At 47.9% G+C, this 27,427-nt stretch overlaps 5 protein-coding genes across 12 annotated transcripts; all 5 read right to left on the bottom strand.

Moving 5' to 3' along the window:
* Positions 1–903: 903 nt before the first annotated feature.
* On the bottom strand, positions 904–5,167 carry LOC136193881 (short transient receptor potential channel 4-like). 2 transcript variants are annotated; one of them, XM_065982879.1, is made up of 10 exons: positions 5,030–5,167; positions 4,571–4,970; positions 4,314–4,492; positions 4,013–4,249; positions 3,237–3,959; positions 2,415–3,187; positions 1,956–2,145; positions 1,748–1,900; positions 1,530–1,694; positions 904–1,480 (listed from the first exon to the last, which is right to left on the bottom strand). In XM_065982879.1, the coding sequence occupies exons 2-10, from the start codon at positions 4,920–4,922 to the stop codon at positions 1,019–1,021; spliced, it is 3,234 nt and encodes a 1,077-aa protein (XP_065838951.1). In that variant the 5' UTR covers positions 4,923–4,970; positions 5,030–5,167; the 3' UTR covers positions 904–1,018. The 2 variants fall into 2 exon arrangements, with proteins under 2 accessions (XP_065838951.1, XP_065838952.1); XM_065982880.1 differs by lacking the exon at positions 5,030–5,167 and having other exon boundaries at positions 4,298–4,492; positions 4,571–4,658.
* Positions 5,168–5,599: 432 nt separating this feature from the next.
* LOC136193932 (uncharacterized) lies at positions 5,600–7,099 on the bottom strand. Its single transcript, XM_065982940.1, has one exon. It carries the CDS (start codon positions 7,097–7,099, stop codon positions 5,600–5,602), a length of 1,500 nt encoding a protein of 499 aa, XP_065839012.1.
* Positions 7,100–7,617: 518 nt separating this feature from the next.
* Positions 7,618–17,710, bottom strand: LOC136193879 (uncharacterized). 6 transcript variants are annotated; one of them, XM_065982875.1, is made up of 29 exons: positions 17,578–17,710; positions 15,914–17,519; positions 15,641–15,843; positions 14,397–14,474; positions 14,208–14,349; positions 13,981–14,156; positions 13,679–13,903; positions 13,186–13,479; positions 12,976–13,125; positions 12,353–12,621; positions 12,163–12,297; positions 11,795–12,115; positions 11,661–11,744; positions 11,258–11,609; positions 11,082–11,205; positions 10,767–11,033; positions 10,435–10,708; positions 10,219–10,385; positions 10,066–10,161; positions 9,844–10,012; positions 9,455–9,602; positions 9,047–9,403; positions 8,806–8,990; positions 8,692–8,756; positions 8,518–8,632; positions 8,252–8,466; positions 8,148–8,188; positions 7,997–8,093; positions 7,618–7,946 (listed from the first exon to the last, which is right to left on the bottom strand). In XM_065982875.1, the coding sequence occupies exons 2-29, from the start codon at positions 15,949–15,951 to the stop codon at positions 7,703–7,705; spliced, it is 5,031 nt and encodes a 1,676-aa protein (XP_065838947.1). In that variant the 5' UTR covers positions 15,952–17,519; positions 17,578–17,710; the 3' UTR covers positions 7,618–7,702. The 6 variants fall into 6 exon arrangements, with proteins under 6 accessions (XP_065838947.1, XP_065838945.1, XP_065838946.1 ...); XM_065982873.1 differs by having other exon boundaries at positions 17,568–17,694; XM_065982874.1 differs by lacking the exon at positions 17,578–17,710 and having other exon boundaries at positions 7,618–7,643; positions 7,694–7,946; positions 15,914–17,565.
* LOC136193930 (uncharacterized) lies at positions 17,666–25,794 on the bottom strand. The gene is made up of 32 exons (XM_065982939.1): positions 25,680–25,794; positions 25,571–25,631; positions 25,421–25,519; positions 25,166–25,370; positions 24,714–24,800; positions 24,501–24,657; positions 24,277–24,449; positions 23,988–24,212; positions 23,548–23,850; positions 23,344–23,493; positions 22,982–23,250; positions 22,793–22,927; positions 22,423–22,743; positions 22,294–22,377; positions 21,892–22,240; positions 21,732–21,840; positions 21,421–21,681; positions 21,085–21,358; positions 20,858–21,033; positions 20,707–20,802; positions 20,488–20,653; positions 20,209–20,330; positions 19,815–20,152; positions 19,488–19,760; positions 19,071–19,424; positions 18,830–19,014; positions 18,723–18,772; positions 18,549–18,663; positions 18,271–18,485; positions 18,173–18,213; positions 18,027–18,123; positions 17,666–17,978 (listed from the first exon to the last, which is right to left on the bottom strand). The coding sequence occupies exons 3-32, from the start codon at positions 25,460–25,462 to the stop codon at positions 17,723–17,725; spliced, it is 5,628 nt and encodes a 1,875-aa protein (XP_065839011.1). The 5' UTR covers positions 25,463–25,519; positions 25,571–25,631; positions 25,680–25,794; the 3' UTR covers positions 17,666–17,722.
* LOC136193875 (uncharacterized) lies at positions 25,577–27,427 on the bottom strand. Of its 2 annotated transcripts, XM_065982869.1 has the most exons (5): positions 27,375–27,427; positions 27,163–27,317; positions 26,667–27,086; positions 26,202–26,365; positions 25,577–26,149 (listed from the first exon to the last, which is right to left on the bottom strand). In XM_065982869.1, the coding sequence occupies exons 1-5, from the start codon at positions 27,410–27,412 to the stop codon at positions 25,802–25,804; spliced, it is 1,125 nt and encodes a 374-aa protein (XP_065838941.1). In that variant the 5' UTR covers positions 27,413–27,427; the 3' UTR covers positions 25,577–25,801. The 2 variants fall into 2 exon arrangements, with proteins under 2 accessions (XP_065838941.1, XP_065838940.1); XM_065982868.1 differs by having other exon boundaries at positions 26,667–27,317; positions 27,364–27,427.

Below are 27,427 nucleotides of genomic sequence, written 5' to 3'. Positions count from 1 at the left end.
CGTATACGTGTACCCGTCGAATACGTGTACCCGCCGTCGAACACGTATACCACGTGGAATACGTGTACCCGTCGAATACGTGCACCCGTCGAATACGTGTATCCGTGTACCCGTCGAACACGTTAATTAATTAAACCCCTCGAATACGTGTACGCGTCGAATACGTGTACCGTCGAATACGTGTACCCGTCGAATACGTGCACGTGTACCCGTCGAAAATGCGTACCCGTCGAATATGTTTACCCGTCGAATACGCGTAGCCGTCGAATACGCGTAGCTGTCGAATAGTAGCGTGTACCCGTGGAGAACGTGTACCCGTCTTCAAACGGGTATAGCCCGCCTAATTGCGTGTAATTGAATACTCCGGGTGAAGGCGGGTACATAGTCCGACTGTACGCGTACCCGTCGAATACGTGCACGTGCACCGTCGAATATGTGTACCCGTAGAATATGTTTACCCGTCGAATACGCGTAGCCGTCGAATACGCGTACCCGTCGAATAGTACCGTGTACCCGTGGAAAACGTGTACCCGTCTTAATTCGACGGGTATAGCCCGCCTAATTGCGCGTAATTGAATACTCCGGGTGAAGGCGGGTACATAATCCCGAAATATTAATCCGACTGACTGAAGGCCAGTATGTCCTAAAGAACATACGGGACAACGAAGCGAACCACACGCTCACAGGCGAACCCCGCGCGGGCCCCTCGAAGAAGCGAACCAGCCTACAACACGGTCGGACGTTCGACGAAGAGGCTCGCGAAGCGGCGCGACGACCGGAAGCGAAACGGCGGCAAATAAGGCGGCCGAAGATCGGGCGAGTAGGCGTGTTCAATTTGGATTCTTAGCGCGCGCTCGGACCCTTAGCATCTTTTGAGTATAGATCTTTTGAGTATAGATGCTACAGCTGCATGCTACTCATGCTACTGTGCTGTATCACAAATGAAAAAAACGTAAACGAGTGAAAAGCATCACAAGTAGTAGAAAGAAAAACGCATGTAAATAGTAAAGTACAAACCTTACTGATGAGAACCTAATGTGGAGATGACCTTGGTTTGCACTTCGAGAAAATCCGACTGTAGTTTCTCAAAGCTCTCCTTAAGTTTGCCCAATCCCTTCAGCAATTCTTGAATGTTTTCTTCTCTGGCTCCACTTGGCACCTTGCTGACGTCACTGCTACGCTTCACTTCACGTGACGATGTCTTTTCTTCGTCATCCAAATCACTTAGACTCAAACTCAAATCATCGTCATCATCCTTTGGCCCGGGCTTTGGCCTTGACCCCTTCTGGCCCCTCCTTCCCCCAATCTCTGCTTGGGGGTCGGTCGTTTCCGGTTTTGGAGCTGGTCGCCTTTTCACCGACGTCATGTGCCGGCGAAGAAATGATTGATAAAATCCGTCGTCATCAGATTCCTCTGACTCGCTCTCCTCCAAATTGGAACTGAGCTGGGATCCGAGAGCCACTCTCGGCTGGACAACGGCCTAGAAAAATAAGGAATTACAATATGTACTCTACTTGTGTAAGTACTACCTTTAGTGCACTGATTTGCTTGTCTAAATGCACCCTCAGTTTCTTCAGGTCTTTTCTGCGAACCCCTTCTTCTTCTTCTGCTTCTTCGATCTTCTCGCGAAACTTCTCCTGAACGCCTTCGTGATCGGCGGGATCGTACTCCGATTCGTCATCATCGACGGCTGCCTGCAGTTTCAAAAAATTAATAAAATACGATTGGCCTTTGTGTAACCTATTACTTTACAACGACAACACTCTTTTTTGCAGCACATGTTCGATAGAAGCAGTGCAATCAAATGAAGAATATTAATTGGAATAGGAATCGGCGGCGACTTCGTGATGTCGTGAATGATGACGGCACGAGCGAATTTCCACTCAATATCGGCATTATCCTAAAGAAAAGACTAATGCTCTCAAGACCACAAATATGGCCACGGACAAATTCACCTGAACTCTTTGAAACGCGTTACTTATCAAAGCGATCAACATATTGAGAAGAACGATGACGGCGAGCACCAACCAAAGAGCGAGAAGAGTCATGCCGACGGCCGTTTCTGCACCTCGATCAGCTTCGAAGCTCTCCAGGTCAATCAAACCAAAGAGAGACCAGAAGAGGATTTTCACAGAGGGCCACATCCTAAAAAAAAAACAAGAAAATAGAGCGTAACAAGCTGAGTATCACATGAGAGAAGGAGGATTGGCCTACGGTAGACAACACAGGTTATGATATAGTGGCTCGGGGGGAGGGAAGGGGGGGGTCTCCGCGCTTATCTGGAACATTAGGCTCGGATTGGGACCGTTTCTAGTTGGATTAGGGGTGGGAATGAATGTACTAGTGAGAACTACTCTGGAATTTTAGGATATATACCATGTCTTTCCACTCCACCCCAATTACACAACTCTTACCCTGACACGTCATCGGGCACGGACGCGTCTTCCGCCGCCCCTAGACTCCTCGCCGGCGCCGAATAGACGCTCGTTATGCTGACAGCGAAACCGATCAGGAACGTGCCCAGTATAATGAGAAAGAGTACGACGTCATAGAAGATTCCCACGAAGGAGAGTTGTATTGGTCCAAGGACAGCGTGAGCTTGAAGATACGACAGAAAGCGGACGCTGCTGATCAGAGACGCAAAGCCGAGAACGTGAAACGAAGCGCGTATGACTTCGAAACTATCATCAATAGCGTAGTAGCCGACGAATAGAAGAACGTAATAGGTGACAAAAGTGAGCATGAGAAAGATGTCGAAGAGATTGCTCCAATTCGTTATATAGTTCTTGAAGTCGCTTCGATGTCCCAACGCCTGTGAGACTTCCTGGAGAATGAGAGCGACGACGAAGACGAAGACGATCCAATCGAGAACGCTTGGCGACGTCGCTTGGGTAGTCGCGTTCGATTTGAGCGAGACGTCGATAATGAGAAGAACGATGAAGAGGAGATAGGTGATAGCGTTGGCAATGTAGGCAATGCACGGCTCCTCGGTTTGCATCCATCGGCTGGTGAGACGCTTGTAGCGGCATCCAAGGCAGGGAAGCCAGAATATGATAACGAAGGGAAGGAGAAAGGCTTTGATTAGAAACCAGAGAACCTTGTAGACGTATTGCCGCTTATTCAGTTCGCCGTCGTAGCCGTACCAGTCGGTCTTCAGCTTCTCCTGAACGGGAGCGCTGGAGATGAACTAAAAGAGAACAATTTCCCTGTTGGGGGGACCCAAGTCTATCACTTACCAGTTTTTGCTCGTTTTCCATTCCGTACGCAAACAAATCGTCGGTGATGTCATATTCCGTCCAATCGGCTTTGTCCATCATCTCGACGGCGAGACTCTGCATGCTTTCGGAGAGCGACTGAAGTTCGCCGCGATGCGATTCGTCGCGCTTGGCGCACTTGGAGAAGAGCGTACCCAATCGAAGCGTCATTTCGATCGGCTTCGGCGCCATCATGATAACTTGGGGATTGGCGAGAAGCGTCACTTCGTCGTACTGAAGATACTTCAACTTCGAGTCGGCCAACGACGCACCGGCCTGGAGAAGACGTCCGACGCACTTCGTGGCTTTGCTCTGAAGCGCCGTAAACAAACACGACTCGTTCTCCTTGTTCTTCGCATTGACGGGCGATTTTTTCTCGATGAGAAAATTCAGACATTTCATATTGTCGCCGTCGTCGGATGACGATGCGACGTGAATCGGAAGATTTCCGTCCTCGTCGGCTTTGAGGGGGCTCACGCCGAGCTCGACGGCTCGTTTCATGATGCCCAGACGATTATACCTCGCCGCGTGATGCAAAACGTTTTCCGAGCTCGAGTCAGTCGCTTTGACGTCGGCTCCGAGTCGAAGAAGAAGAGAGAATTTTGAGAACGACGACGAGTAAGCGTTCACCGCTTCGATTATCAACGGCGTGCCGTCGCCATGGTTATTTGCTCCGACCACAGTGGCCCCTTTCTTTAGAAGAAGCTAGGAGAGAAAGACTCTTAGTAACAATGTAGATATTGAAAATTGTCTCTTACCTTGACTGTTTCCAAGCTTCCCGATTCGACGGAATGTCGAAGCATGGAGTCGGCGTGCTTTCGCAGCAGCTGCGGTCTCTTTCGCTCGACGAGACTGATCAACGCTTTAGCCATGTCTTCATTCTCGGCCATCGCATCGAGAGGCGAATCTCGTCCGTGGGCCGTCGATTCCAAATCGGCGCCCTTGTCGATTAAATATTCGACGTATTTGACGTCATACGACTCACCGGAATCCAACTAAGATACATAATAATTAAAAATTAGAACTGATACATAATTTCGTACATATGCTAATGTGTACCAGGGCGTGAAGCACGGAGCCGTCCCCGCCCACGTCTCCAATGGACACCCCAGGCGACGACAGAAGTCTCTCCAAACCGTCAACCGGACACAAATTCGCGACAGCCGCATGCAGAACGAGCCGATCGTCGTCGTCTCGCACCGTCGGATCGGCGCCGAGATCGAGAAGCGCGCGAAGGGCTGCGTATTACGTGGGAGGAAGAGAAGAGAGACACACCCTTAGACCACCTACCGCACGGGAGCGAGCTGGATTCTTACATTCCGCGCACGATCGCTGCTTCGTTTCGTCGTCTTCGTCCGATTCGGCGAAGGCGTCGAGTAGAACGTGCAGCGTCGTCTGCTTTTCGCGTCCACCGCCTTCGTCGTCGTAGAGGTGCTTGGGATTCGCTCCGCTGTCGACGCGCGCTACGATTCGTTTCGCTTGGCCTTCGGCGAAGTTTCGCAGTTCGTTTCGAAGAGACGTTTGCGGATCGGCGCCTTTGGTGAGGGCGGTTGGATTCGTGAAGGTCGTCGACGGCTTGTCGGGAGCGTCGTCGACGTCCGAGGTCTCTTCGGACGTAGACGAGGCGTTCGAAAGACTTCCGAGCTCAATAGCGTCGTCGCTAGCCATCGCACGCGCTCCTGCCGAAGTGTGAGATCGATCGTGGGCGGTCGTACGCTACAAGAACATGCAAATTCGCTGAAACGTACGTTAGAGTGGACGATGACAGATCTTACCGATCGAGATTTTCGACTGAGGTCAGCGTAGAAACAGAGATCGCAGACGTCATGCTCGGGGCTTGGGGAGTTTCATGCAAAGGAAAACGCATGCGCCGACGGAACGGCCCCCTTTCGGAAAACGCCACAAGATCGACGGTTTATGCTGCAATGCCGTCGAAGTTTGCGCTCATGCATTGCTGAAAACAGCCCGAATCGATCGAAAAGTCGCAGTGCATCGTTTCCAATCGAAGACGTCTTACTTCCGTGAAGCCTTCTAAAAGACAGGATTACAAACAATACACGAACGTGTTACATGCAGGCTAGAATGTTCAGAAATACACACAAAGAGTGCACCTTCGATGTTCTTTTTCTCTTCTACGTCGCGGTAGAAACGCTGAGCCAATGTCGCCAATAGCTGTTCAGGAAAATTCCGTCTGGGTCCCTCTGCTGTCGAAGCTGGCGAAATTGATCGAGCTTCGGATATCGATTGGTGACAATTTCCTGAGGAGTGAACACGGCATCGTCTTGAAGAGGAAAAGACTTTCCCCAGTGCAGACGAAAGGGGATGCCGTTGTCCTTGAGCACCGTCTACATGGGTCCAAAGAGCTCGCGAAAGTCGCCCTTATTATGAACAAACCAATAGGGATCGACTCGAAAGGCGCCCTCACTCCACTCGTCATCACCACTGGAATACGACATGCTCAGCCACGCATTCGAGCTCTTCGTCGCGTAGAGCTCAATGCAGTTATTGCCCGTTTTCTTCAAAACAGTCCCGTCTCCTATGATTTTACTGAAGTAGTCGCGAAGAGCAGATGTAGCTTTCGTGGCTTGAGACAGCGGTATCCACATCTCGCTCCACATGACGGGAACGATGACGTCATCGGAGGAATTATCCATTGGTAAGCCAGCGTAGCCGTAGTCCTGGAACTTCTCCTCTTTGCCAACTTCGTTGAGAAGTGCAATGGCTGTATTCGTAACCAAAGGCAGGAAGAGGGCTCGCTTAATGGGGCAAACGGTGTCGATCAATCCAGTCACAATTTTCAGGACGATGTCATTGCCTTTGTTCAGCAAATTAGCGATGCCTTCTGCCTTCCAGTTAGGCAACTCGTACTCTTTCGTCAGATACTCGGTCATCACCATTTTGAATCGTTGTTCCTTGCTCTCGCCGATGCTTCGAACTTCGGCCATGTCTTGAATATTACCCAGCACGGTCATGAGATAGGAATAGAGCATCATTATCTCGGGGTTCGGAAAGACGGCGAAGGGAATTGGCTCGAAGTCCGACGTAGGACTGATCTGCTTAGCTTGCCAGATTTGCGTTCGACTCTCCCCTTGGGGCCACCAAATGATGCGAGCGTACTCGGCGGCCTTGAGAAAATTCGTCACGCCAATTCTGGGCTCTTCGGGGCAATCGCTGAAGAGATCGACGCTCGAATCGTCAGTCAGGGTCCCAATCTGGGAACCGCAGATATTGAAATCATGCACGCATTCAAAAGTGACCGTCGAAATGACACCGAGAAGACCGAGCGACACGAGCGACGCATTGAAGTCGTCCAGGTTATCGTCGCTTCGACTGACTTCAACGATTTCGCCTTTACCGTCGACGAATCGTAAAGCTTGCACGTTATCCTGCGCATTGAAGGTAAGCGACCCGCCCGCGGATCCGGTGCAGAGAAAACCGGCCACAGTCTGATGCGAGATTCCGCCGAGGCTTTCCAGTGCGAGACCCTCCACGTGGAGTTGATGAAGAAGACTGTTCTCGAGAGTGCTCGTCGGATTCTCCGGATCGCGTCCGAGGTGGATTCCCGACTGAACTGTCACTCTCTTTGTCGTAACGTCGAGGGAGAGAATTTCGTTGTAGCGATCGAGCACCATGTTGACGTTGGCTTCCGGAGCGGCCGCTGAGACGTCGACTTCGTCGATGACACATGGATCGGTGAAGGTCGCCTGGGGCATGGAGTGACCCGATCCTCGCACACGAACTTGATAGGCGTTTGCTCTCGCGTAATTGACGAGGGTAATGATGTCCGCTTCGCTTTCGGGGTGATAGTAGTTGTTTCGGTCTCGGTGAATATCAGGCACAGACATACTTGCAAACAACTGTTGTCTTCCGTCGTGCGAGAACTGTGGCAAATGCAGTGGAGCAACAGAATTTACGACGTCTCGGAGTTCCAATTTGATTATGGCACGAACCGAGTTGGCCAATGACATCTTTTCTGGGCGTTCGAGAAAACACCCTAATTGGAACCCAATTGCTCCGTATCTGTTATTTATAGACATTCGATTGCGGGGTCCAATCAACGATGGTCACTCTCCTTCGTTCACAACATTTCCGGGTCACGTATACACTTTTGACGTTCACGTTAGTCACTGCTTTCTGGCGTCAACCACACAACCCTTCATGGCCATGGACTTCCGATGCACGCCGCCCTTTGAATTCGGCTGATTCGACACACTTCCGGGTCACGTACACCTCTCCCGGCTCGCGTATTGATTGCTTATTTGGGCAATGTACACAAACGTAACACGCTACATACGAGCTTTATGGAAGGCTTTGACCAGCCTGTGCTGTACGAAACTTGAGCAATGGGAGAGGGATGGGAAGCTTCATAAAGAAGGCGGTCCTTATTAACTAGATGTCGCATTATATAGATTCGGTGAAGTACAGGTGAGACTACCTACTACGTCATACTAAAGACGAGATTCTTCAAAAACAGCGGTATCTGCTTGTGACGACTTTGCATCTGATTGAGGACTCCAGGTTTGATCACTCTCAACGTCAGAGTTTTCATCCGAGTCGCCACCGGCGCATTCCAACTCAATGTATTTTTGCGGAACCTCGGATTCAAGCAGAAGAGACAGCCGTTTCGTAAGACTTTTGAAAGAGGGACGGCTTTCGGGTTTCTTGTTCCAGCACTGACACATAATGTCAAACCTTCATAGCAGAAATTATAGTGACATTTGCACGAACGAAACAATGTGTACAGCTTATCTGTGCAATGCTGCGGCTTTTCAAGACGAGTGCCATTCAGCAGTTCACGCAGAAGATCTTCATTGGCTATCGCTGGGTACGGATAAGCTCCTAAGTAAATTTCGAAGTATGCCATAAATTTGCGTGACTAGATAGAGAAACTACCTAAAGTGCAGATTTCCCAAAGACAGACTCCAAACGACCATCTAAATATAACAGCAACTCAAATAGAACACCGCACTCACAACTAGCTGCCTCTCTAGATATACACGTCGGTAAATTCGCTAAATGTGCGATATTTGATGGCTTCAGGTGCCATCCAGCGGAGAGGAAGCAACTGCGAGCTTTTGGAAGTGTACGCTCCGTCGAGGTAAACGGATCTCGTCAAGCCGAAGTCGGATACTTTAAGCATTCCGTCACTCGTAAGTAGAACGTTTCGGCAAGCCAAATCCCGATGAACGAAGTCTTTGCCCAAAAGATATTCCTATAAAAAACGTACGACAAGGAACAATTGTTATATATGTATGATATATACCATTCCTGAAGCAATCTGCCATGCGAATGACAGAAAATCGCCTTGATCTAAGCACCTTTCCTTTTCTGAACAGTCAGTCACTGGATCAGAGCAATCGCCTGAACCGGTTTCTTTCCTGTTCACTCGTACGGATCGCTAGAAATCAAGATCAAAATATTTTCGATGTTTGCTTACATCGAATCTCCTGAAACTGTTTCAATTATGTTTGTCTTATTACTTTTGTGTAGAAACTGTGAAAACTATGTTTTAGGATGATAGGTTTTTTAATTAAAACAAGCGTTGTCTTACACGGAACTGAGAATTTCTTAGGTATGCCAGCAAATCGCCTCCAGAGCAGAATTCAATCACAAGACACACGGGGTTCTCCACTGTGATGCATCCAGTAATGCTTACAATATGCGAGTGCTGACCTATTCTCTTCATAAGAGATATTTCGTCCAATAATTGAATATGCTCTTTGAATGTACCACTTGCTGAAAAACAACGACTGTAGATAAAGCCATCTCTGTTTTAGCTATTCAAAGCTTACGTTTTAACATCTTGCACGCGACGATTTTACGATGAGTCCTAATACCCCGAATCGTTGTCACCGGTTTCGCTAGCTCGCCTTTAAGGACAACGCCAAAAAATCCCTCTCCTAGTTTCTCCAACAAGACTAAATTCTTAGGAGAAATCTCCCAGCTATCACGACCGATTTGCGTGCAGTGCCCGAGCGCAATGGCAGGCGGGTTGTAAGAATCAACATAAAAATTGGCTCGTAAGACACGTTGACGCCGTCGTTTCTTTATCCTACCGTACCGGTAGATGACAAACGTGAAACCAATCAAAGCAAGGAGAGCTGCAGTGACGACTACGGGAACAAAAATTTGAGTCCAAGATGACAAAACTAGCCAAGAAACAAATACGGTTTTCATTAACAGTAGCTGACTGAATTTACCCTTATCACTCGAGGAATTTGTTCCTGTTGCATTTTCTCTGATTTCAGGACAGCTCGAAGCTGAGTGCTGGAACTTGTCTCCAAGAAAGCCAGCAGAGCATGAGATTCGCGAAATTAGTGCAGGATCCGAGCAGAAGCCGTAGAATGACTGAAAAAAACGGTAATCAAAAATGCAGTTCGGTTTGACGACCGCGTCAGTCTCTAATTCTTTAATTAACTAAATATGCTGTAGGGAAGACGATTCGTCTTTGGACAAACTTAAAAACGTACATTATGTATACAAGATAATATAAATACGTCAGATACTAAAGCACTGTAATAACACGATATGGCCAAGGTTAGGTAATTTAACTCAACCAGCTTTAATTAAAATGCCAGTAAAAACGTACTTGGTTTGCCTTTTTTGAAAAGTCTAAGTCACACAAAGGTGTGCAAGTCCGATGCGCTTGAAAGGTAGCAGCAACGGCAGCTCGCCTCGGAATCGGCCCGTACACAGAGATACGCCAAAGGCCGCCGCATGTTAAACTAGCATTTCCTGAGCAGGTGCAATTGCACTCGCTATGATTCAAATTATTTACCCCTTATTTACTTACAAATGACGCACAACTAACCGATTGTCAAAACGTCTAGAATGACTTTCGTTAAGAACGTTGTCGCAGAAGCAGATCGTGGAAAACTCTACCCCGTAGTACTTAAATCCTCGCCCACTAAATGCAGGTTTTCGATCACTTTAGTCTATTACACGGAATTCAAAGAAATCTTACTAGAATTGTCGCCTGCAGTATTCCGTAGTCATCTCATTGCTGCTAGCCACTCGAATTTTCAGAAGACGATTTAACGAACTGAAATCTTCAAAACACCCCAAGTAGACAGAGTGATCGCTTGTATTGTCGCTCAGAAACACAGACTCTCTTGGCAACATGGCAAGATCCTAAAGCAGTAAAGCCTCTTCATTTGTCAGATCAAGCTTAAAATCGTACAATAAAGGTGCCCGAAAGGCGATACCGCGACGGTGCCGGTTGCGTCGTTCCCTGCAAGACATCCGAATCAATGCGAATGCGACCGGCTCCTCCGTCTCCGCCGCATCCAACAGCTCCATAGCCGCCTTGTCCTCCCACGGCCGTCACTTGACCGACACCTATGTCGACCGTCGGCGCTCGAAGATATATACTTCCGCCCGCGCCGCCCCCGCCAGGACCAGACCAGGGCCAACAAATCCACGGCAAATTCGCATTGCACGTAGCAGCCGAACATCTAGAAAAAAAATTAGGACAGCCGAGAGTCGGTCTGCAGTACAACGCTTGCTGCATACGAGATCACGTCTTCGCCTTGCCCAGGCAGTCCATCGGCTCGAATCTCGCCGGTTACTTCGATGATGCGACGAGCCTCTAGCTGAATGGCACCGCCGCCGCTGCCGCCTCGACCACCGGGTGGTGTGTCAACCTCAACGCTATTGTCGTTTCCGCCGCTACCTCCTCCGCTTCCCATGTGAAGAAGAGACAGCTGCAATGATCCGTACACCGCTCCACCGCTTCCGGGAAGGCCAGCACGTCCCTTTTTTTTGTCTGATCCGGATTTTCTGAAATGACAGCAATTAAAACCGTCCATCATGAGAAATAAAAGTTACCCTTCCTCGCCGTAGCCGCCGCCTCCGCCCGGTTTCCCATGATTGTCAAGTACTTTTAGTGGTGGTTCTCCATAACCACCACCTCCACCTCCTCGATTCTGACTGCTGTTCATTCTTCCCAAAGCTGCAGCTTCGATATTATTCATTTACTCAGCATTTTCTCGTCAATACCTTACACGTAATGCTTTCGCCCTGATTACCAAAAAAACTTGAAATCGTCGGTCTTGCTCCGCCTTCGTATCCAGCACCCGTTGCCGTCAGGACTCCCTTGATCACGACATTTTCAGCATAGACTTGAAACGTTCCGTGTGCTTCCAAGTTTGAGGCTCCACGGCGGCTCCACGGCGCCACTTTTACTGTAAAACCTCGTTGTATGTAGAACTTACGTACGTTGCAGTGAACGCCGAAAACGACGGCACCGTCGGCCGGAAGCCAGTCCTGGAATTTCCAGTCGAAACCATAGCAAACCTGAGGAGGATTGTCACCGAATTCGTAGTGAGCCACCAAATGATTATGAAGTACGTGCTCCTGCAAAAAAGATATTGAGTAAAATAACAAACCATGGAAACAAGGTCATACCGTAGTGTTGAAATACTTCACCGGACTTTTGTAGTGATCTTTCAGCTCGTTCTCAGAAAGAACTCTCTTCCACGCAAGCACGTTCTTAAATAAGCACAATTTGTCAATTTTAATTACACGCGACATTATTCTACCTTAACGTTGCCAGAAAAACCGTTCCATTTCGGGCAACAGGAACAATTTCCTCCAATACGAAATCGTCTTGCGTTACCGAGGAAAGCTTTTGTTGTTTTAGCTTCTAGGATCTCGGTCCCGTTAACAAACAATCGGACAAAAGTTCCGTCACCAGTAATCGCGACGTGATGCCACTGGCTCACGTGGACAATCAACTCTGATGTCAAACTGACAGAACAATTGTTATCACCGGCAAGTGGTGCATACAGAAGACCAAAGGAATTGTTTTGAAGAAAAAGACCCCAATCGTTGCACGAGTCCGTCACATCACCAATAATAATCTGTTAAAAAAAATACAAAATAAAACGACTTTGAGGCAAACAATTACACTGCGCCCGAGAACACTCAGTGTCGGCTGAATCCAGGCCTCCAATGTGTACACGATGCCTGGATTCCACGACCCCAAATCGACGTAGCCGTCGGAGCCATTCGTGTGAAGAAAGCAAGCAAAAGGCGGCCCAATCTAAATAAGTAATCAATAAAAAAAATAAATTATATTAAGCAATCTAGTGCCATACCGCGCAGTCAAAGATGCCATTGCTGTGGGACTCTTCATTCCAGGGCATAGGGAACCTGCAGAACGACCCGTTTCCATGTCTACCGTAAGTTGGAACGGCTGGTTTCGTTGAGCATGAGCCGGACTGATTGCACAGATTGCGCGCTATTGCTTTAACGTTCCATGCACAGTAGTCGATCTTCTCACAGAATTTCCCAACGTATCCACGGGGGCACGAGCAGGAAAGAGATTCGGAGCACGTTCCTCCATTCTCACAGAGGCATTTTAGTGCTAAACCAAAATTCAGAATAGAGCGCTTGTTACAAAATAATAATTGATTTGTTGAGAAATGCTACTTTAATTAAAGTATTAAAAGACAATACCTCAATACCGCAAAGTCCCAATTAAACAGAAGCCCTTGGCTTACGTTACAACACTCAATAGAATTAATCGCATACAGGTGTACTACAGGTTTTATCACCGGGAATGCTGCATTGAAACCGCTGCATTGAAACCGCGAGCGGATTTTAAGAATGTTAAACAAACAGTATGGCTACTATTAAAGGACAGCTTTTCTTTGAGACTTAATTAACGTTACGTTAATAAATCTTGGGCTATCATATCATTTAATAACCATCTGCTTACTCAGGCATCTCGCGTAAAGCGCGCATCTCTTTTCCTGTTGTCCACAGTTGACGCTGCATTTGTTACCCGCAAAGGTTCCCAAGCCATTCGAGACAGGACGATCTCCCGACAGCCATGGGCTATGCCAGTTGCAGGCAATTAACACTGAACCTGCAAGTGCTTCTGGTATAGCAAAAATTCTTTCTAACATTTTCTGCACAATGAAATCACCTTTGGGGCAGGTGTAGGTCACTATAGCTCGTTCAGAAAAGTCTTTCTCTGGAACTCGCGTTACGGTCGTCGAAATCATTTCTGGATCAAACTTTGTGCACGTCGCGACAGCGCGCACTGGTATTCCGGAAGTGTAGGCGGTGCACTTTTCTTCGCCGTTCGTTGGCAACATCACACCGTCACAGTCTACAATAGAGCATTGGCATCGAGTAAGCGTGTAGCCTTGAGGACATGTTGCGAAAGAGGTGGCGTTGTCGGAAGGTAAACTCAGCTCCCCATCAACTCTCCTATCACCTACCGAAATCAAGAAATTAGGCAAAGAATCCAAATACGTAGAGTGTGAACAAGGAGCCAACGTACTACTTGTGCTGTACGGTAGCAAAAGCGTTTTGTGTAACATTTTACCGCAGTAGAGGTTTTTTTTGATATACTACATTCCTGGCTTCTGCCTGAACCGGGGTCAGTCTGTAAAGCATATATTTCTCATTGTTACCTTCCGGAATGCTACAATCTGGTCCTGTCCAGCCCTGCGCGCATAAGCATTCATACGCCAATAATGACATCAAAAGACATTTCCCATAATTTTGACACAGACTTGACGAGCGATTGACGCAAGGATTATTTGTCACAAGACGTAGCTTGAGTCTCGGATTGGACTCGTCGCACAACACCGGAAAACAAGACTTTTCACATCTTCCTTGCACCATTTGCCGAGGATCTAAATTAATTAACAAAAAGGAAACCCTTACAAAATGAACTAAAGCCTATGCCGGCACAAACTGCGAAATGTCTCACTTGAAGAATCAATTATATAAATTTCGTTTGCAGTAGAGTTCTTCATTCCTTTGCTCCACGTCCATGTAACTCCAGGATCCACTTCAAAAGGAGTAGACATCAAATTGATACTGAAGTTTCCTCCTTGACACGTTGAGTTGCCACGATGACAGAACCCGTTGCCTGCATGGCCGTAACTAGTCAGATCAATAGAACGCAAGTTATTAGCGAGCAAGCGTTTTTATTACGATATATTTGCACCGCCTGCGCGGCCTTGAAAGGTAGAAAACGTCCAATCATCTGCCTGTACAAGCCAAGTGTCCAAGTCAATGCGAATGCGCGTAAATTGAGTTATACCCCATACGACAGGGGCACCTGATGAGTTCAAACCTTGATTCAATATAAGAAAATGACACACTGTTCATAAAAACTCTAACCCATTGGTTCGTAATAATGATTCGCGAAATTTTCTTCAGGTAAATCGATGTATTCTGTTGGGTTTCCACTTTTCATTCCTAACAAAGAAGTCAATTGCGATATTTCAAACGCAAATTTATTCCAAACAGGGACACAGTAGTTATTCAGAATGTCACATACGAACACAAATTTGCGAAGGCGGACATCTAATCAATATTGGTCAGTGAAACGACATGTGATATCCTCTTTTCCAACTATAGCTTGAGGTTACAAAATCACGAAAAGTAAAACTTAGCCAGACTATGGTGTAGCTTAGCCTCGCATGCCATGCCCTTTTCCTCCTATGCTCTAGTCTGGGGGCCAGACCTCTTCGCTCGGGGAGGAAGAGGGTCTGGTCACCTGCGCACACTCAGTCTGTACCGCCGATCAGACGCACGCTACTGGCTACTGGCTACGGCGGCGGCGTACTGCGACTCATACATCCCACCGTGCGATTGTCCGTAGTTCACTCCCTGCGCGCCGTACGGCTGACCCGTATACGCTGTCGCCTGAATTTGCTGAGAGGATTGCGGCTGTCCCTGAGGCGGCGGTTGACCTCCCGCCGCTGATCCTTGTTGTACTTGCGCTGGGAGCCCAGTGAGCAGCAAGATCCGCTGCTGCTGAAATGGGGTTCCCATCGTTCCGCTGGGAACAGCTAAAGGCCATTGGCTATAAATCGAGACGTATTTGTTTGTCTCCTCCGAAAAGGTCTGGGGGGGTCAGACTAATTTGATATAGACTAACTCAATGAATTCAAGCGCGCTGATTGGGCCGCACTGTGCGGTAAAGACTGAGTTTGCGCAGGTGACCAGAACCCTCTTCCTCCCCGAGCGAAGAGGTCTGGCCTCCAGACTACCTATACTCCGTGGAGAGAAAAGGGTTAACCCTAACCCTTTAATTAACCCAGACAAACTTATTTAATGTTTATGGGATCGAAGACGAGCCAATCACGCACGTCTAATGCCACTGGGCATGACGCAGACGAGCGGTACCAGGCCCTTCTCCCTTTCGGTTTTTATACGGAGATCAGGGAGAAGGGACTGGCTTGCGAGGCTACAGATTTTGGCCGTTCACGTTTGAGAGCCCCGAACTCGGTTCCAGACCCTCTCTTCCCCAGATGTTACCAAGGATCGGGGGAGAGAGGGTCTGGAACCGAGGCTACCGAACACCAGGGCGCGCGCGCCCTGGAATAAAGTTGATCTAAGCAGGCCTAATTCCGTCGTACCTTTACAGTAAACAGATATTGCGATATCGGGCATCACTTCCAGATTGTACATTCCGTCAACTAGTCTTCCCGCCTCAGAAAAATCGCTGCAACGAGAGAACTCGCCCCGAACCGATAGAAAAGGCGCCCGGCAGAGAAACAAAAGCACGGCACCAAACGTCGTGATATCGAAATCTCGCCTCAAGATCTTCATTGGTTGAGACCTAGACGCAAGTCAAACGCAACTGAGACGGATGCAGTTTTGCAACGGCACTTACGACTTCTCTAACTTACAATTCGATTATAGCATGAACCGAGTCGACCAATGACATCTGATCTCAGTCACGTACTCACGTGCACTCTTGACGTTAGAAACTGCTTCTGAGTCAGGTACGCCGCCCTTCAGATTCGGCTGACTTTCATACTGGCACAGACCTTCTACCCAGACTCTGCGCTCCGTAAAACGGTTCCCAGAAAATGGCCGACCCTAACCTTTCCAAGGAAAGCTATTCATAGAGCCGAAGCCGTACCAGACTTCCGGGCCTCTGGGGACCGTTCCACAGGGCACAGAGGAAGCTAGAGGAAACAACCAATCCGTATACGGAACACCTCCCTATTTGATTATTGGAAGGCTTCGGCGAAGGCGTCGAATGGGACCTCCACTGTCGACGCGCTGCGATTCGATTCGTTTGAGTTTCGCAGTTCGTCTATGAATCGACGGCGCCTTTGGCAACTGCGGACGGATTCTTGAAAGTCGTCGACGGCTTGTCGTCGACGGCTTGTCGTCGACGTCCGAGTCCCCTTCGGGCGATGACGAGTCGTTCGAAAGACTTTCGAGCTCCATCGCATCGCCGAAGCGTGAGAGATTGATCGTGGGAGGAACCCCGATAACTGTGCCAGCTCTTGGGGGAGTTTGCTTGGCGTAACGTAGAAGGGCATTCGCCGACAGAATGGCCCTTCAAAACGCAAGCATAGATGAACGAGCACCATGTTGACGTTGGCTCCCGGAGCGGCCGCTGAGACGTCGATGACACATGGGTCGGTGAAGGTCGCCTGGGGCATGGAGTGACTCGATCCTCATCCAGGCGTTTGCTCTCGCGTAATTGACGAGGGTAATGATGTCCGCTTCGCTTTCGGGGTGATAGTAGTTGGTCTCGGTGAATATCAGGCACAGACATGCTTGCAAATAATTGTTGTCTTCCGTCGTGCGAGAACTGTGGCAAATGCAGTGGAGCAACAGAATTAACGACGTCTCGAATTTTCCAATTTGATTATGGCACAAACCGAGTTGACCAATGACATCTTTTTCTGGGCATTCGAGAAAACACCCTAATTGGAACCCAATTGCTCCGTATCTGTTATTTAGACTGTATTGACATTTGATTGTGGGGTCCAATCAACGATGATCAGGTAACCGGTCTTCGCCGCTCCTTCGCGTCACGTTCACAACATTTCCGGGTCACGTATACACTTTTGACGTTCACGTTAGTCACTGCTTTCTGGCGTCAACTCCACAACCCTTCATGGCCATGCATGGACTTCCGATGCACACCGCCCTTTGAATTCGGCTATTCGACACACTTCCGGGTCACGTATACCTCTCCCGGCTCTCCCGGCTCGCGTATTGATTGCTTTTTTGGGTAACGTACACAAACGCAAAACGCTATCCGTTCCGGAACCGGCGAGTTGCTACTTGCTACGAAATAATGACGTTGAATTAGCCGCACTAGAAAGCTACTACGTAGGTAGCATATCAATATCCTGAGAATAATCCTCGTTTCCCAAGTTCTACACGTAAAACCACGTACATTATGAGCACCAACGGGAATTCTTGACCCTCCCACATGCGCTATCAATAAGTACCACATTTCTTTTAGGAGCCTCCCATCGTCTCGTGCACCTTAAAACAAGGCTTTTAGAAGAAACATTACCAATCATTAGAATATACATCTCTATACGTGCTTTATGGAAGGCAATGACCAGCCTGTGCTGCACGAGACTTGAGCAATGGGAGAGTGAAGGGAGGTTCATAAAGAAGGCGGGTACTTATTTACCAGATGTCGCATTATATGAAGTACGGGTGAGACTACCTACTACGTCATACTAAAGACGAGATTCTTCAAAAACAGTGGTATCTTCTTGTGACAACTTTGCATTGCTCCCAACCTCTGATTGAGGACTCCAGGCTTGATCACTCTCAACGTCAGAGTTTTCATCTGAGTCGCCACCGGCGCATTCCAACTCAATGTATTTTTGCGGAACCTCGGATTCAAGCAGAAGAGACAGCTGTTTCGTAAGACTTTTGAAAGAGGGGCGGCTTTCGGGTTTCGTGTTCCAGCACTGGCACATAATGTCAAACCTTAATAGCAGAAATTAGTGACATTTGTACGCACGAAACAATGTGTACAGCTGATCTGTGCAATGCTGCGGCTTTTCGAGACGAGTACCATTCAGCAATTCACGCAGAAGATCTTCATTGGCTATCGCTGGGTACGGATAAGCTCCTGTATAAATCTCATAGATTTTCCCAACTAGAGAGAGCAACTACCGTACCTAAAGTACAGATTTCCCAAAGACAGACGCCAAACGACCACCTAAATATAACAACGACTGAGATAGAACACTGCACTGACTTCTATAGCTATATGTACACGTCAGTAAATTCGCTGAATTTGCGATATTTGATGGCTTCAGTTGCCATCCAGCGAAGAGGAAGGGACGCCGAATTTTTGAGAGTGTAGATTCCGTCGAGGTAAATGGATCTCGTCAAGCCGAAGTCGGATACTTTAAGCATTCCGTCACTCGTAAGTAGAACGTTTCGGCAAGCCAAATCCCGATGAACGAAGTCTTTGCCTGCAAGATACTCCTGTCAGAAAACAACGACGCACAAAATTTGCTGCATCTATTTTATACATGCATATATACGTACCATTCCTGAAGCAATCTGCCATGCGAATGACAGAAAATCGCCTTGATCTAAGCACTTTGCCTTTTCCGAACAGTCTTTCACTAGATCAGAGCGATCAACAGACCCAGTTTCTTTCCTGTTTACACGACTTTGTCACTAGAAATAAATGTCAGAAAATTCTTGCTGTTTGCTTACATAGAATCTCTTGAAGTTTTTTTCGTATCCTCATCGTTTTTGTGTGAAAACTACAAAAATATGCTATGGAATAAAAGATATAAATAAAAACCGAAAACCCATCTTACATAGAAGTGAGAATTTCTTATACAGGTTAGCAAATCACCGCCAGAGCAGAATTCAACCACAAGACATACCGGATTGTCCGCTGTAATGCATCCAGTAATGCTCACAATATGAGGGTGCTTGCCAATTCTCTTCATAAGAGATATTTCGTTCAATAATTCAACTTGTTCTTTGTAGGTACCACTCGCTAAAAACAAAACGACTAAGGTACGTAAAACAGTATCTGCTTTATTCAAATCTTACGTTTCAACATTTTGCACGCAACGACTTTTCTACGAAAAGACTTACTGCGCCGAACAGTTGAAACTTGTTTCGTCATCTCGGCTTTTAGGACAACCCCAAAAAAGCCTTCGCCAAGTTTCTCCAGCAGAACTAAATTCCGCGGAGAAATCTCCCAGCTATCGCAAACTTGATGCGTGAAATGTCTGGGCGCAATAGCAGGCGGGCGGTACGAATTAAGAAACAAATTGGCTCCTAGCAAACGTTTATGCCGTCGTATCTTCATCCTAACGTAGACGACAATCGTGCCGACGGTCAGAGCTAGGAACGCTGCAGTGATCCCTACGGCAACAGAAATATGCGTCGAAGGTGACGAAACTAGTCGAAAAAACAGACACCCATCAATTAATTAATTAATTAATAAAAGCCGACTGTACTTACCGGTCCATCGATCACTCGAGGAATTTAGTCTAAGAACAAAAAAGGGACACAGAAGAAGCGCATTTCTGTTGCCTTGACATGAGATATTATATGTGGTTCTTGACTCGATTGGTAGCACCGATGTTGGAACAATATCCAAGTCGTCGAAACCCAGAAGACGGCAAGTCGAATTAGCGTTTTCGATGGTCCAAGTTGGGTCACAGGCAACGTGCCAAGTGTCGTTGTAAAACACAGTAACTGACAGAAGAGGGCCGTATATAATCCCGACGCGACCTAAAACAAGTACAGTAAGTCGAATGCTTACGTACTCGGTCAACTGTTCCTTACTGCAGAGTACTCCAGCTTCTGCAAAATGATTGCCTCTGATCTCTAAGCCAGTACGACGACTAATCGAACAGGCAAAGCTGTTCTTAGCCGATACTTTACTGACGATGCGACAAGACGTCGCGTTGACGACGGGCGGAGACGGCGACAAGCGTTCGTACGTCAACACCGCTCGAAAACCGGGAAAGCCCAAATGACGACAAACTGCGTCGGCATCTCTCTCTGTCCACGACGTGGCGACTGTCCTCTTCCACGTATGATTATAATAAAGCTCGACGTGGCCTTTGTACTGCGTTCCATTCAACCTGACCGCCACAACGCGAAGAGTACTGCTACACAACCTGCGCAACATAGACAATGTCTTTTTACTTTCTATTAAACTATGTTGTTTGTCTACCGGCAATTTTTGTGATTATCTTTGATTTCAGGACCGCTTGAAGCTGAGGGCCTAAGAAAGCCGGCAGAGCATGACGACATCTGCGAAATCAGCTCAGGATTGGAGCAGAAGCCGTACAAAGACTATAAAACGGTAATCAATTCTGTGGTTCGGTCCTACGCGTGCGGCAGTCTCTACGTTCTCAACTACAGCATATACTGTACACTAAAGCCCGGGGCGTAAGAAATTGACCAAGGTTAGACAAATTCAGTAAGCGTCGTAATATCGGTCAGAACATACTTGGTTTGCCTTCTGTGAAAAGTCGACGTCACACCAGGGTGAACAGGTCCGATGCGCTAGAAAGGTGGCAGCGGCAGCTCGCCTCGGAATAGGCCCGTACACGGAAATACGCCAAATGCCGCCACATGTTAAACTAGCATTTCCCAAGCAGGCACGATCGCACTCACTACATATCAAATTATTTAACCATTAAAGACTGATGATATCTGCGACACTAACCCATTGTCAAGACGTCTAAGATGACTTCCGTCTAAAACGTTGTCGCAGAAGCATTCCCGAGAGAACTCGGCGCCGTAGTATTTAAATCCTTGGCCACTAAATACAGTTTCGACTACCCAAGTCAATTACATGGCTTGCAAAGGGCTCTTACTAGCATTGTTGCCTACAGTATGCCGGAGTCGTCTTATTGCTGTCAGCCATTCGAACTCTCAGAAGACGATTCGGAGGCATGGCGTCTTCAAAACACCCCAAGTAGACAGACCTGTCATTGTATGTGTTCCCATTGTCGCTTTGAAACACAGCCTCTCTGGCTAACATGGCAAGATCCTAAACACGGCGCAAATTCATTTATTAGCCAGATCAAACTTTGAATCGTACAATAAAGGTGCCAGAGAAGCGAAATCGCGACGGAGACGGCTTCGACGTTCCGTACAAGACGTCCGAATCGATGCGAACGCGACCGGCTCCCCCGCCGCCGCCGCATCCAGTAGTTCCATAGCCGCCTCGTCCTCCGACGGCCGTCACTCGCTCGACACCTATGTCGATCGTCGGTGCCCGAAGATATACACTCCCGCCCGCCCCGCCCCCGCCAGGACCAGACAAATCCCAACATCTATTTGGCGACAGCAATGAGCACCTAGAAGCCGAACATCTAGAAGAAAAGAGACATACGTAACCGAGAATCGGTTTGCACACAAAACATTCGCTGCATACGACTTCGCGTTGTCGCCTTCGCCAGGATATCCGTCAGCTCGAACCTTTCCAGTGACTTCGATGAGACGACGAGCCTCTAGCTGAATGGCTCCGCCTCCGTTGCCACCTTTGCCGCCGCGCGGAGTCCACTTTGGCGCGTCGGGGCCGTTGCCGCCGCTTCCTCCTCCGCTGCCCAAATAGAGCAGAGACAGCCGCGATGTTCCGTATACTTCGCCACCCCTTCCAACCTGAGCAGGACCGCTCTTGTACGATCCGGATTTTCTGAAATGCCGGTAAACTACCAATCACGTAAACGGAACTCTTTTTTTAACCCTGCTTCGCCGTAGCCTCCGCCGCCACCCGGTAGCCCGTAGGCTGATGGCCCCCAACCACCACCACCTCCGCCGCCTCTATTCCGACTCCTGCACATTTTTCCCAAAGCTACAGCATAGGTAGTTAATATTTATTCAGCGGTCTCTCTTATTAACTTACACGAAACGGTTTCGCCCTGAGTACCAAAGAAGCCAGTCCTCGGCCTTTCTCCACCTTTGTATCCTGCACCCGTTGCTTTCAGGATTCCTTCGATCACGATATTCTCAGCGTAGACTTGAAAGGTTCCGTCCGCTCTCAAATTCGAGGCCAAACGGTGTCTCCAAGGCGCCACTTTCACTATGACACCTGGTCGTATGTAAAACGTTCGTACGTTACAGTGAACGCCGGAAACGACGGCACCGTCGGCCGGAGACCAGTCTTGGAATTTCCAGTCGAAACCGTAGCAAACAGGAGATAGATTTTCGCCGAATTCGTACTGAGCCGCCAAACGATTATAGAGTACGTGTTCCTGCAAAATAGGTGGCGAATAAATAGAGTAATGCCATGCAAGCAAGGCCATACAGTAGTGTTAAAATACTTTGTAGGACTTTCGTAGTGAGATCTGAGCTCGCTCTCCGAGAGAACTCTCTTCCACTCCAAAACATTCTTGAAAAACTTTTTCATTTTCATTTACCTGCGACGTTACATTACCTTCACATTGCCAGAAAACCCGCTCCATTCCGGGCAGCAGGTATAATTTCGTCCGATGCGAAAGCGTATAGCGTTACCAAGAAAATACCTTTTCGTCGTAGCCTCTAGAATCTTGGTTCCGTTTACGAACAATCGAGCGTACGTTCCGTCGGCAGTCATTGCGACGTGATGCCACTGGTTAACGTGGACAATCACCTCTGATGCCAAACTGACGGAACAATAGCTTTCACCGGCGAGCGGCACGTACAGAAGACCTATAGAACTGTTATGAAGGAAAATTCCCCAATCGCTGCACGAATCCGTCACATCGCCAATAATGATCTAAATTAAAATTCCGAAGAAACACAAGAACGTTTAGAGGAAAACTTACACTGCGCCTGTGAACACTCGATGTCGGTTGAATCCAGGCTTCCAAGGTGTATACGATGCCTGGATTCCATGACCCCAAATCGACGTAGCCGTCAGAGCCATTCGTGCGAAGAAAGCAAGAAAAAGGCGGCCCAATCTGAATACCAAATCAATGTCCAAAAGAATTATATAGAGCTATCTAGTGCCATACAGAGCAGTTAGACACGGACTGGCTTGGGGACTCTCCTTGCCAGGGCATAGGAAACCTGCAGAAGGACCCGTTGCCATCCCAACCGTACGTTGGGACGGCTGTTTCCGTTGAACATCTGCCTGACTGATTGCACATATTGCGTTCCATTTCTTTCAAACGCCATGCACAGTAGTCGAACTTCTCGCAGAATCTTCCCACGTATCCACGAGGGCACGAGCAGGAAAGCGATTCTGAGCACGTTCCGCCGTTCTTACAGCGGCACCTAATCTCTAAACAAAAGACAGAATACACAACACTTGCTACATATGTACCTTCTCAATAATTAATTAAAGAAAAACTCGGGCTCTCGCGTTTCCGCTTACTCAGGCATTTTGTGTAAATTGAACATCGCTTCTCCCGCTTTCCACAGTTGACGCTGCACGTGTTTCCCGCCGAGGTTCCTAAGCCACTCGTGGCTGGACGATCTTGTGACATCCAGTAGCTATGCCAATTGCAGGCAAGTAACACTGAACCTGCAAATGCCAAATATAAAAAATCTCTCTAGAATTCCCTACACAAAGAGTTACCTTTAGGGCAAGTATAGGTCAATACGATTCGTTGACTCCCAAAGTCTTTCTCTGGAACTCGTGTTACGGTCGTCGAAATCATTTCCGAATCGAACTTAGTGCAGGTTGCGACGGCTCTCACTCGACCTCCTACCCCGGCTTTGTGCGCGGTGCAGTTTTCACCGCCGTTCGTCGGCAACGTCACGCCGTCACACACTGACAGAGAGCACAGGCATTTAGTAAGCGTGTAGCCTGGAGGACATCTTGCGAGGGAGGTGTCGTCGTTCGCAGGTCCACTCTGCTTCCCTGTCACTTTAGTGCCTCCTACAGAAATCAGAAGAAAAGATTTGAAATACGCCGAGTAAACGTATAAGAGTAACATATTGCAGTAAAGCTTAAACTTGATCTACTACATGCTGGTTTCTGAAACAGGTTAGCATGTTTGTATTTGTCATTGGTACCTTCTGGAATGGTGCAATCCGGTCCTATCCAGCCCTGAGCGCATAAGCATTCATACGCCACAGCTCCTCTAAGGAGACACTTTCCGTAATTTTGACACAATTTTGACGAGCGATATTGGCAAGAATGAGTCGTCACAAGACGGAGCTTAAGTCTCGGATTTGACGCGCCGCGCAGCACCGGAAAACAATTCTTTTCACATCTTCCTTGCACGGTTTGCCGAGGACCTAGAACGACAAAATGAAAACCAATAAATAAATATTGAAGCCCATGCAAAGACGCATTACGCACTTGAATCTATAATATAAATTCCGTTGGGACTAGACTTCTCCATTCCTGTGTTCCATGCCCACGTAACGCCAGGATCCACTTCAAACGGCGTAGAAGTCAAATTGATACTAAAGTTTCCTCCCTGGCACGCTGAGTTTCCTCCATGACAGAACATGTCGCCTGCTTGGCCGTAACTAGCCAGATAAATACAAAAGAAAATATTAGCGAAAACGTTTCGTCCTTACGATATATTTGCACCGCCTTTGAAGGTAGAAAACGTTAAATCGTCCGCCAGTACAAGCCAAGTGTCCAGGTCAATGCGAATGCGCGTGAATTGAGTTGAACCCCGCAAGACAGGAGCAGGGCTCTCGACTGAAGCACCTGACGAACTCAAATCTTGATCTGAAGTAAAGAAGAGATATATCAGAAATGGACTCTGTGCTCACATGAAGTCTCACCCAACGGCTCGTAAAAGTAGCTGACAAAATTCTCTGCTGTGCCTTCAGGCAAAGCGAGGTATTCGGATGGCTTTCCACTTCTCATGTCTAAGAAAGGCGGCGGTTGCTACATTCAAATAGCTGATAGCGAATACACCCCAAAGGGAGACACAGTTATTTACAATGTCCACAGGCAAAATTACACGCACGCAAAATTATACAAGTGGGACTCTAATTAAACATTGATCAGAATTACAAAAGTGCTTTTTTTGTTTGCCAGTTATACACGTAGAACATCATGTATCTGCTAACCACAGAAACGTCAGGGCAACTATCGCTTCTATAATCTTAGCGTATGAAATCACGGATATCCTGTAGCTAGGCTTAGAGAGTAGTTTACATAAGTGCCTCTCGACTGGAAAGCTGGCAGACAGCCAGGCAGAGTTACCCCTACTTATATAATTGCGCAGTACCTTTACAGTAAACCGATATAGCAATATCGGGCAACACTTCCAAACTGTACATTCCGTCGGTTAGTCTTCCCGCCTCATAAAAATCTCGGCAGCGAGAGAACTCGCCTTGAACCGATAGAAAAGGCGCCAAGCAGAGAAAGAAAATCACTGTGCCACACGTTATGATACCGAAACCTCGCCTCGAGGTCGTCATTAGCGTGGGAATCTACGTTACAGAGATAAGACGAACGCAAGAAGGATGCCCTCAGCTCTCACTTGATTTACACGGGCACTACGTGGTATCGCGGAACGCCTCATTTACACGCGGGCGTACGGTGTGGAGTGAAGCGTTGGCGTCGTTGTCGTCGTCGTCATCTAATTAAATTCTGGCAAAAACGGTGCTTAGTTTAAATAAATAACGATTACTAAAGATTCTTTTTAGGACAGCGTTTCTTTCCAATATATTTCCTCTTTGAACCTCTTCACTCTATACATGCAATAGTCAGGTACAAATATAGCAATACACTTCGGTTACCGCCTTTCTTTTCTTCGAGACATGCAGCAATAATTTTGAACGATGAAAAAGACGACCATAAAAATAGAAAAAAAGCTACCAAGAGCCATAAAAAGATGCATGCTAACGTTGCGATTCGTCTTTCACTCGCGAGCCGGAGCCCCGTCGCGATCCGGCAAATGATTCAACGTCAGCACGGTGGGAACGCTCGTCTCGACGACATCGTAAGGCCCAAGAGAAGTATCGCTCAAATCCGGCCCCCCAGTCGTCATACCGAGCCTCGTCTTGTCTTCAGACAAGAACACGTTGCGATTCTTCGCGTTGGGACCTGTCGTCGTCCCAGCGCCGTGAGTCGCCTCCACCCACGGGCCGGCATCCGTACGTATCCACGCCGATCCGTAGAGACCCTGCCTACGTAACCCATTACCAGCCCAGTCTTCGATGAAAGAGTAGAGACCCTCCAGACTCATTTTGCCGGACAGAGGGGAAACCTAAACGAATAAATAACCGAAGCTCCTCCCCGGAAGTTGATCGACCGCTTACCTGAAGAGAAGAAAGCATGCGCCAGATACTCTTCTCAGGCAGACGAAACCACGCCGTATAGACAGCCTTTTCCTTGTCTTGCGCATCCTGCCGAACGTTGATGATGAGCTCATACGTATCGCCGACTTTCCAATCATACTCCAGGTAACTTTGGAGTCCTGTACCTATGAGAAATAAAAAATTACTCATAGGGTCCATGACTAATTTCACTACTAATAATTTCAAAGACAATTACTCACAGGGTCCACGTGTAATTGTATTAGAAATAGAAAATTACTCACAGGTTCCATGAGTAATTTAATTTCAAAGACAATTACTCACAGGGTCCATGAGTCTCTCACAAAGAAGGACTAACATAGTGAGAATATGCCAAGAATATATATATTACATATATTACATTGGGTACCAAATCCAGTAACAAAAAGACTTCTTTATAAGCGATGATCGACCTTTCTCCGCCCTTACCTTCTCCGCCAAACGGTCTCACGGTCACACCCTCGCCGTGAGCCAGCTCCTTCACGGCGCCATCAGGCACCTTCGGATTATTCCACACGGAAAAGAGAACCCACTTGGGCGAACGATCTTGAATGCCCATATAGCCTCCAGTGAATCCGTTCGTCATGAAGTACGTGCTCTCCGCCGGAACCGTCACCTCGACGCGATTATAGAACCATGTGACGCCTTGCTGTTGGACTTCGGGATGTTTCGGAGCCGACCACCATATGTGAACGGAAGGCGATCCGTACACTTCCGTTGCGGGAACGAATTTTTTCTCGACTGTCAAGTAGACTTCGCTGACGTCGAAATTGGGGCCCCAGTCGGCTTCGTAGGGAACGTTGGCGTCGTTCGACGAAACGAATCCACCCGTTGCACCGCCGAGGACGTCTTTCATGTACGCCGTTGACGTTATGACCCACGACTGGCCGGCGTAAAACGCCATCCGGCTTATGCTCTCGCTTACCCAGATGCTCTTTCCGTTCACGGTCGTTTCCGCGAGCGAATAGTCGCCTGCGACGCTGCCGTAGTTGTCTCCTTTCTTCACAATCAGCCGAAACTTGCTTACGTCTTTCTTCGCCGCCATTTTGATGACGTCCCGTATTGAGTAGGCTGACAGCGCTACAGAGAAGCGTTTTTTCGTCTCGTTATTGGGATTTAATCGTACCGTTGGCAAACCTAAACACGATTTTTCTTTCGATTTTTGTCTTATGCATCCGTGAAGCGCCGAG

Source organism: Oscarella lobularis, chromosome 12 (genome assembly GCF_947507565.1).
Source record: "Oscarella lobularis chromosome 12, ooOscLobu1.1, whole genome shotgun sequence".
NCBI classification, from domain to species: Eukaryota; Metazoa; Porifera; class Homoscleromorpha; order Homosclerophorida; family Oscarellidae; genus Oscarella; species Oscarella lobularis.
Note: the sequence above shows the minus strand (reverse complement) of the source record. Positions and strands in the feature narration are given on the sequence as shown.

Coding starts and splice junctions, on each gene's coding strand:
- LOC136193879 (XM_065982875.1), bottom strand. CDS start 15,951: ATGTCATTGGTCGACTCGGTTCATGCTATAATCGAATT. Junction 15,844..15,913: donor GTTCATGCTATAATCGAATT/GTAAGTTAGAGA, acceptor ACTTGCGTCTAG/GTCTCAACCAATGAAGATCT. Junction 10,386..10,434: donor GCCTTTCGGGCACCTTTATT/GTACGATTTTAA, acceptor TTACTGCTTTAG/GATCTTGCCATGTTGCCAAG.
- LOC136193875 (XM_065982868.1), bottom strand. CDS start 27,412: ATGCATAAGACAAAAATCGAAAGAAAAATCGTGTTTAGGTTTGCCAAC. Junction 27,318..27,363: donor CGTGTTTAGGTTTGCCAACG/GTACGATTAAAT, acceptor GCTTCTCTGTAG/CGCTGTCAGCCTACTCAATA. Junction 26,150..26,201: donor GCATGCTTTCTTCTCTTCAG/GTAAGCGGTCGA, acceptor TTATTCGTTTAG/GTTTCCCCTCTGTCCGGCAA.
- LOC136193881 (XM_065982879.1), bottom strand. CDS start 4,922: ATGGCTAGCGACGACGCTATTGAGCTCGGAAGTCTTTCGAACGCCTCG. Junction 2,146..2,414: donor GTGCCCGATGACGTGTCAGG/GTAAGAGTTGTG, acceptor TTTTTTTTTTAG/GATGTGGCCCTCTGTGAAAA. Junction 1,695..1,747: donor AAGAGTGTTGTCGTTGTAAA/GTAATAGGTTAC, acceptor TTGAAACTGCAG/GCAGCCGTCGATGATGACGA.
- LOC136193930 (XM_065982939.1), bottom strand. CDS start 25,462: ATGAGGCGTTCCGCGATACCACGTAGTGCCCGTGTAAATCAA. Junction 23,851..23,987: donor GGATTGCACCATTCCAGAAG/GTACCAATGACA, acceptor TGATTTCTGTAG/GAGGCACTAAAGTGACAGGG. Junction 20,803..20,857: donor TACTGTAGGCAACAATGCTA/GTAAGAGCCCTT, acceptor AACTGTATTTAG/TGGCCAAGGATTTAAATACT.
- LOC136193932 (XM_065982940.1), bottom strand. CDS start 7,099: ATGTCTGTGCCTGATATTCACCGAGACCGAAACAACTACTATCACCCC.